At 43.8% G+C, this 9,305-nt stretch overlaps 1 protein-coding gene across 1 annotated transcript; it reads left to right on the plus strand.

The window, feature by feature from the left end:
• The first annotated feature begins 2,965 nt into the window (after positions 1–2,965).
• Positions 2,966–4,188, plus strand: LOC123427635. The gene is made up of 2 exons (XM_045111720.1): positions 2,966–3,231; positions 3,327–4,188. Exons 1-2 carry the CDS (start codon positions 2,995–2,997, stop codon positions 3,534–3,536), a joined length of 447 nt encoding a protein of 148 aa, XP_044967655.1. The 5' UTR covers positions 2,966–2,994; the 3' UTR covers positions 3,537–4,188.
• The last annotated feature ends 5,117 nt before the right edge of the window (positions 4,189–9,305 follow it).

The following is a 9,305-nucleotide window of genomic DNA, read 5'->3' on the forward strand; positions in this document are numbered from 1 at the left end:
GTCTCCTCCGATGACTTTTTACATGGCATGTGGAGGTCTTTCCTGATATCCAACAATTCCAAGTCTTGTCTTGCCTTCAGCTCCTTGGACTTCCCTCGTATGTTCATCAATGTTCAGAGCAAACTCTTGAGGATATTCTTCATGATATGCATTTGATCAAGGCTATGAGGCATGTCTAGTTTGGGCCAATACTATAAGTCCCAGAAAACAGACCTCATTTTCCATACCTTCAGCAGCGAATTCAGCACCTTTTTATTTGTCTTTCCTCGTGAGGGTCACTGTTCTTAGTTCTTCAACAACTCATCAATTTTGATGCCGCTATGCTTACATGGAGGTTCTCTATGCTCGACCTTACCATTGAATAGACTCCACACTTTCTCCACCTGCCATCCTTCTCGAGCCATCTTCTATGCCCCATGTACACGATTTTTGAACACCTGCCATCTTTTGATAGCTGCTGAAACGTTGTATCATCCATGCACCTAGTGCATCCGCAATATCCGTGGCACAACTGGCCCCCGACATATCCGTAACCAGTATAGTCGTGCACCTTCGTGATCAACACGAGTCTCATGTCAAAATACTCTCCTGTCCTGGCGTCCCATGTCTTGGCCGACGTTGTCCATAACGTGTCTATCTCCTCTTTTGGTAACCCGAGATACAAATTAATATCATTTTTCGGTTATCTTGGCCCTTGAATAAGCATAGTCACTAGTATGTATTTTGCCTTCATGCACTTCCAGGGGTAGGTTGTACATCCATACAAACACGAGCCATATTCTACGAAATGGATTCATGCCATCGGTAAGCACGATGTTGCTTGGATCATCTACGAAATTTTTATATTTAGTATTTAATGCTCTCCACTGACTAGCATGTGTGATGTGCCTCAGCTTCGGATCATCTCCATCGTGTGGCTTCACTCTATCTGCATGCCATAGCATGGGCTTTGCTTCCTTAGGATCTACGAAATACCGCTGCACACAAGGAGAGATGGTAAAGTACCATACACCTTTCAGTGGGGCTTTCTTTTCGGCCTTCTTATATTGTGAAGCATTGCACTTTGGGCAGATAGTCTTTTTCGCGTGCTCATTCCAATATATGATGCAATCGTGGATGTATGTGTGGTATCTAATGTGTGGCAGATCAATAGGGCACAAGATATTTTTGGCCTCCTCGACACTAGTGGACGCATGCTTCCAATGGGAAGAACCTTCTTTAGATACTTCAAAAGGTCATCCATGCTAGCGTTTGTCCATTTGTTTTTTGCCTTCGTCTTGACCAGTTCCAGTGTGAAACTAAAGCGGGTCATCTCGGGATCACAACCATCATAAAATGGAGTCTTCGAGTCTAGCTCCATTTGCACCAACTTGGGGTCCTCTCTAGAAGCAGTTCTGTCGGTAGTCGTCCTCTTGACAAGGAGTTCTCAAACATGCGGGTCTCGCATGGCTGAACTTAGTATGGATGAAGACTGCGGCATGTCTGTGTCTTCTCCGTCATGTCCGGCCTCTTTCCTGTAAGGTCCTGCCCCTTCTGCGCCATGTATGGCGCCATTTCTGATGGCCTCTTGTTCGTGCCCATTTTCGATCATCTCTTTGTCTGGGCCCATGTCATTATTGCCTGCCTCGTCGATAGCCTCATCATAATCGTCTTCACTTATCCATCGAGTATGGCCATCCATGAAATCATGCATGAGCACATGTGCCTTGAATTTTCCAGCCTTAAAGGGGTCAATCCATACTCTATATTTGCATTTACAACACGGACATAAAACCTCCTTCCATTTGTTTTCATACATGTCGTCCATAGCAGATTGCCAGTATCTTTTCACCTTCCTTCCATTGACCTTCATGATTTCCTGCACGATGTCAAATAATTATAACCACGTACTCATGCATGCAAGAAATTCATACAAAAGTTTGGCATGACCTTCCCTAAACATAGGGCATGTCGAGTTTGCCCGAAATTCTCCAAAATGGAAATGAATCGACATTTTGGCAGAACATATGCAACTCATGTCACGCTCATTTCAACAAATACACAATATATAGGCAACTCATACATGCACACACACAATCACATAGCCCGGTCCTGGGACGCGCGCACAAACACATACACATATTTCTATTCTTGCACATTATCTCTTATTTTTCCTCACCTATATGTCGGGAGAGATCAAGCTCGGTATGAAGATATCTAGCTCTAACTAGGGAGAAAGAGAGAACAAGACAACTAGTGGAGGACCAAAATAATAAAGAGAGGGGAGGTTAGGTCATTAATTAATGGAGGTGGTGGGTGGGGGGCAAAGAAATAGATGAGAGGGGGAGGGAGGACATTAATGGTGGTGATGGAGGGGCAAAGAAGAGAGTTGGAGGAGGGGGAGCATTGAAGGAAGAAGAGGAGATGCAGAAGAAGTAAGGGAGAAGAAGAGGAAGTGGGAAAAGGTGGCAGATATTCTATGGCTGGCGACCATAGTAGTAGCGCTGGTAGGGAAATGGGCACTACTACTAGATAAACTAGCAATAGCGCCGCCTCCTACCACATGCTGCTGTTAAATGGGGCACACTAGCGTAATAGTACGAAATTAACAGTAGCGCCGTTTAGGTGAAACACACTACTGCTAGCGTAACTATCAGTAACATTTCAAGTAGACAAGCACTGCTGATAAGTGGCACTACAGGAATCAGAGAATTTGCCATCTGCCTAATCTTTGCCGTTTGCTGGATGATAGCAAAGAGACTCTTTCCCATCAGCTGCCAGCAAACAGATGGCAAAGAACTGGCTAATGGAAAAGATATTCTTTGTTATCACAATAACCAGACGGTAATGACACAACTAATGGCAAAGATGGTCCACTCAAACGGCAAAGAGTCACCGCAACTGAAGCCATCCCCCTTCCCGTGAGCCTAGGGACTCTTTGCCGCCTGCCTCGACCCGTTTGCCGTAAGCTTGATCCGTAGGCGGATGGCATAGGGGACGGCCTTCTAAGAGCTGATGCCCCATCTCCTCACCCCATCTGGCCTCTCCCCATTCTCACTTTCCCAGATCCACACGTATGTACCTGTCCTCCCCACCCCCCCTAATGGATGGATCCTGATGGAGGAGGAGAAGAAGGGATGGATCCCTCACACCCCGTGCTTCTTCTCCACGGATACGCGCCTAGACGGAGGAGCAGAGTGCGTGCGTCCTCCACGGATCCTGCATTCTTCTCCATGGATCCACGATGGAGGAGTATATTCGCCTTGATCCGCCGTCGTTTCTCTGATTCCGGTCCGCCTCGTGCGGATCCCGCCATTACGCTCGCTGATTTCGTGTTTATTCGGCAGGAACCAGCCGCTGCGGAGGAAGAAGTTGTACGCTCGCCACCGCCCTTCACCACGTCTCGTGCCTCCTCTCACACCGGTGCCGCGACCTGCCTCATCGTCTGGATCCCCTCGATCTGGACATGTCGTGCTACATCCCTCAACCTCAAGGTAAGTGGGTTGTGTAAGCTGCGTCCACCATGCTCCACTCCTTGCATGGCCTCTGCTGCCTGAATGCGACCACGGCCGATCCGTCCACGTGCGGACGCTCCAGCCTTAACAGGATCTCCTTCCACTTGCTGGCGTACTCCTCACGTGGACGCCCGCCACGATCTGGATGTCACACCGCCTCAGCAGCCTAGCAATACCCATGAATTAGGTAGTTGTTAGTACAATTAACCATGTCGAATTCAGTACGTTTTTCAACCCTTTTGAATGAAGAGATGAATCTGCCTCTGGTGGTGGGAGAAAGACAATGCCAGTTGGTGCTATTGTTGTTACACCCATGACGCAAGCTCCGGTGTCGCCGTGATGTTGGTTCGGGAAGAGGATGCAAACACTACAACTCTGAACTCCACAACGTACATTCCTCTCATTTTGTTGCTATTGTAGTGGAGCCCCTAGGATGCATGCAGCACAGACGTTGGTTCTTCCAATCAAGAAACACGAAATCTGCCACCGTCGTTTCTCTATGTGTGCTGGTATGTTTTGTGTGTGATTCAAAGTTTGACAACTGGCATGATGTGAGAAAAAACATCGGTGGATACCTCTCATCAATTGCTCATAGTTGGTTTGTTACTTTAGTGTTTAGACCGATGAGTGAATCTACAAGTAATGTTAATAAAACTGTAACCTTCATTGCAGGACAAGTTCTACCTGAATCTCATGTATTTGTCTTCACATAATGTCCTCTTAGTTAGATTGTCACATGCAGCAAGGTGAGCAACCAATCATAATCGTGAGATTTCTTATCTAAGTGCTGAAGACAACTACTACGCAAGTTCATGTATGTATAACTTCTAATTGCTTATCTTAGAGAAGACCCAGTTGTAGGTAAGCTACACGACCAATTTCATCTTAGTAAAGTTTTCATTCAACTTTTCTATTTGGATTGTATATTTCCGTTACTATCTCTTCTACCTTATTTTAGCGAATGTAATTAGCTGCGATGGCATTCCACAACTCTCTATGTTTTTAGTCTTTTTATTTACTAGCATTGTGTTCCACTTCAGGATTCAAAGAATCACAAATGCACCGTGAGACTATTATGCCCATAATTAGTCAAGAGCCTAAGACATGCTAAAACTTTTTTTCAGCTAAGATAGTTATGAAAAAAGGACTTTGTTAATTAGTACTAAAATGCATAACATAGATTCTAGAATCTTATTTTTTGATGTTTATAATATGAACAACATGATTTTTTCCAGGTCATAAATTTCTTGGAAAAATGCGACATCGATGCTAGAATGCCAATGAGAATATGTCTGGTGATGGGGATTATTTTGCATGATGATGGTGTCGTGGCGTCTGCACGCTTGACTTCGACATCGCCAAATTCAACAATGATAAGATCTCCCTTGTCGGCCACGACGAAGTCTGCGCTTGCAGTTCCATTCTCGTTCCTTCTCCATCTCTAGGAACTGGCTTCTGATGTTCGATTTGTTTTGTGAGTGCCTCTGCAGTATATGGTGGCGAGCAGATGGAACTTCTTGCCACTGCCCCCCGGAGGCATTAAGGGAGTCAAGCCCTCTACCGTGATCGGATGGGGCTCCCAGGTTTAGTCCCATCTTCGCTTGGCTCCCCCTTACTACAGTTTGTCTCCTATCTATCGGGATTTACTATGTCTCTCTACTTCTATTCTACTTAATATTGTTCTTGGAGCATTAAAGGCAATTGCTTTACCGGTGAACATGTGTAGGAGGATTTGTGGTTTAGTGTTATTATACCTATGCAAATACATGTATAGGAGGATTATCGGAGCTTTGCACAATCAGTAAGGCCATTGAAGCTAATTGCGTTAATTGTGAACATGTATAGGAGGATTAATTATCAGACCTCTGCACATACATGTTTGTTGTGTGCTATGAAAAAAGACTCTCCTTTCGTGGTCAGATTCGAAAAGGGAATAAATTACTCGCAATAAATTTTATTGGGTGAACTATAGAAGCTCACACTTTTAGATAAAGGTTGAGAACCCACTCTTTCTTGCTTGCAGGATTGTGAAGATTGTGGCTTTGAAACCTTTTAGATGTACAGAAAGAAAGCAAATTGTGCTTGTAGATAATGATGGTGAGAAGATCAAATTTATGGTTCTACATGTCATAATATGTTTAGGTCATGTTAGTTCTGTTTATTTGCATCTTGTGCTTTTCGTCCATAGACATATGCAACTTATGCAGAACCAGAAACTAGGTGCAATCTAATTTTTTCCTTGGTAGAACCTACTTTGAGAAAATAGCATCCAATGTTCCAAGCGTTCCACTCTCTTCTGGTGATTATTCTCTTCTGGTGATTATTTTGTGATTCTGTAAATATAAAGGGAAACTGTTTTCGGATCCCCCTCCATGCACCACACTCATCATGCACTTTGATAGAGCTTGCGATATATCTTGCACGTTTGAAACTACTATATTGTCTGAATACCTATGCAAGTCATTAGGTAGAGTTGGAGTTGGTTGTGTTGTACCTCTCTGGTCCAACTTGTAGTTTGACTAAGGTATTGTTATATTAACGCATTTTTTTAATTATGTATGGTTGACTGGTTAAGAAGTCCACTATCTGCATGTTCGATATAAGATAGATGACTAAAAAGTATATCTATGATTATATGTGCATTAACGTCCGCACCGTTGGAAATATGCCCTAGAGGCAATAATGGTTATTATTATATTTCCTTGTTCATGACAATCGTTTATTATCCATGCTAGAATTGTATTGATTGGAAACTCAAATACATGTGTGGATACATAGACAACACACTCTCCCTTGTGAGCCTCTAGTTGACTAGCTCGTTGATCAAAGATGATCAAGGTTTCCTGGCCATAGACAAGTGCTGTCACTTGATAACGAGATCACATCACTAGGAGAATTATGTGATGGACAAGACCTAAACTATGAACGTAGCATATGATCGTGTCAGTTTATTGCTACTGTTTTCTGCATGTTAATGTATTTGTTCATTTGATCATGAGATCATGCAACTCCCGGACACCGGAGGAATACCTTGTGTGTATCAAATGTCACAACGTAACTGAGTGACTATAAAGGTGCTTTACATGTATCTTCGAAAGTGTCTGTTAGGTTGGCGTGAATCAAGTCCGGGATTTGTCACTTCATGTGACAGAGAGGTATCTCAGGGCCCACTCGGTAATACAACATCACAACAAGCCTTGCAAGCAATGTGACTAAGGAGTTAGTCACGGGATCTTATATTACGGAACGAGTAAAGAGACTTTTCGGTAACGAGATTGAACTAGGTATAAAGATACCGACGATCGAATCTCGGGCAAGTAACATACCGACGGACAAATGATACATCATACAGGATTAACTGAATCCTTGACATAGAGGTTTATGTAAGTGTATCTAGTGCCCCTTGGTGATTTTGGTGGTTGTAAGACTTATAGGTTAAGAGACTCATATGTTTGTGAGTGTACACACGCTCTATAAGTCGCTGAGGAGTTTGAGTTATTCGATGAAAATCGACCCCTAAAATGTATGTCTTCGGGTGAAGACTTTGGTCATTCCTTGAAGACTTTGATCGCGAAGAAATTGATATTCCTCATGAAGATATTTAAGATGAGGAATTCGGTGTGTCTTGAAGAAAACACTTTGAAGACTTTAAAGCTTGAAAATTTACTCTTTCTGTTTCATTTTCTTTATACTTGAGTCATAGGAACACCGTACTGTTAAAGGGGGTCGAAGTAAAATTGTGCAACGAATTTTCTCATCATGCTCAACTCAAACCTACATCTACCAAAGCCTCAAAGTGAGGAATATGAGAGACATGAGGACTTTCACAGTTGAAAGTTCTGACCGTTGCCGCGCCACGTGCGACCTGTCACAGATCTTATCCATCCAATGGTCATATTATTAAAGGGCATTTATGTCAAATCATGTCGGAATTCTCCTAGGCTATAAATAGTCGCCCCCACAACCACTAGCTGGTTGGCTGCTCCGAGAGGAACTGACACTAGTCATTTAGAGAAACCCAAATTCCTCAGAGCCTTTGAGTGAAAATCATCAAGTCAGGAAATACCCTAAAACACCCAAACCCAAACCAAAACCTAAGTGATTGAGCATCATTGAAGAAGTTATTCTTGTGTGGAACCGACACTTGTTACCTTTGAGGAGTGTGCATCCTCCAGACGGCTAGGTGTCATGGTCTAGAGTATCCAACACTCAATTGTGGATCGCCGAGTGACCGAGTTTGTGAGGGTTTGGAAGTCTGCCCTGAAGATTTACCACGAGCATTGGGAAAGGACCGTGTGTCCTTAGCTCAAGGAGAATACAGTAGGGACTGTGTGTCCTTTAGTTTCAAAAACAAGCCACTCCAAACTAGACGTACAACTGTCACAACAGTTGGAACTGGGTCATCAACAACTGTCTTCATCAAGGTACTGGTTCTATTTCCTCAACCTTCTCATTTCCTCAATTGCATGTCGAAAACTTTCATCTGTACTGTTTGAAGAATTTGACTGAAGAATTTCTCTGAATTCCTCACCTCAAATTCTTCACCTGAGTTAATCTTCACATGCTTATCTTGTACTTGTGACCTGTGCAAACCGAATCTCTGAAATCACGCTGAGTACTTTGCAGTAGACGTTTTTGGACTCGTGATCTGGTACTATTTCTGCTACACTCAGTTCATGATTGAGGACTTTCCTCACTAAGAATTTCCTTAGTGATGGGATTGTAAAAATCGCCTATTCACCCCCCTCTAGTCGATATAACGCACTTTCAGTTCAACCGATAAACATCTTTGTAGAATATGTAGGAGCTAATATGGGCATCCAGGTCCAGCTATTGGTTATTTACCGGAGAGTGTCTTAGGTCATGTCTAAATAGTTCTCGAACCCGCAGGGTCTACACACTTAAGGTTCGGTGAAGTTTTGGCATAGTTGAATTATTGATTTTTGTAACAGAAGGTTGTTGGGAGTCCCGGATGAGATCCCAGATGTCACAAGAGTTTCCGTAATGGTTCGGAGACGAAGATTGATATATAGGAAGTATCCATTTGGCTTTCGGAAGGTTTTTGAGCATTATTGATAAAGTACTGGGAGTGACGAATGGGTTCCGGAGTTCCACGAGGAGGGGCCACCCACCCGAGAGAGAACCAAAGAATCCCAAGGGTGGCGCACCAGCCTTTAGTGGGCTAGTGGCCAGCCCAAAGAGGCTATTTCGTCCAAGGGAGAAAACGAAAGGAGGAAGGGCCAAAACCTAAATGGGAAGGAGGGCTCCTTCCAAGTTGTATTGGAGGAGGACTCCTCCTCAACCTCTTGGCTCGGCTTTGCCCTGGGGCGCCACCCCTCCACTCCCTTCTATATATAGTGTAGGTGAGAGAGGCTTTTGGCACCACAAGCCAAGGCGCAACCCTCTCTCCCTCCACCACTTAGTGACACGCCGTAGCTAGTTCGGTACGGTACGATGAAGCCCTGTTGGAGTAGCTCCACCACCATTGCCGCCACGCCGTCGTGTTGCCGGAGAATTCACCTACCTCTTTGTCTCTCTTGCTAGATCAAGAAGGCGGACATCATCATCTAGCTGCACATGTGCTGAACGCGGAGGTGTTGTCCGCTCGGCACTAAATTGGGATGGATCGTGATGAGTGATACATCTCCAACGTATATATAATTTTTGATGGTTCCATGCTATTATCTTGTCAAACTTCCGATGTTTTGTATGCCTTTTATATCTTTTTTGGGACTAACTTATTAACTCAGTGCCAAGTGCCAGTTCCTGTTTTTTTCGTGTTTTTGACCCTTCTCACCGGAGAATATTAAA

Source organism: Hordeum vulgare, chromosome 1H (assembly GCF_904849725.1).
Source record: "Hordeum vulgare subsp. vulgare chromosome 1H, MorexV3_pseudomolecules_assembly, whole genome shotgun sequence".
NCBI lineage: Eukaryota > Viridiplantae > Streptophyta > Magnoliopsida > Poales > Poaceae > Hordeum > Hordeum vulgare.

Excerpts from the sequence above, each read along its gene's own strand:
- LOC123427635 (XM_045111720.1), top strand. The coding sequence starts at position 2,995 with ATGCCCCATCTCCTCACCCCATCTGGCCTCTCCCCATTCTCACTTTCC. Across the intron at positions 3,232-3,326 it reads CATGGATCCACGATGGAGGA|GAACCAGCCGCTGCGGAGGA; the intron begins GTATATTCGCCT and ends TTTATTCGGCAG.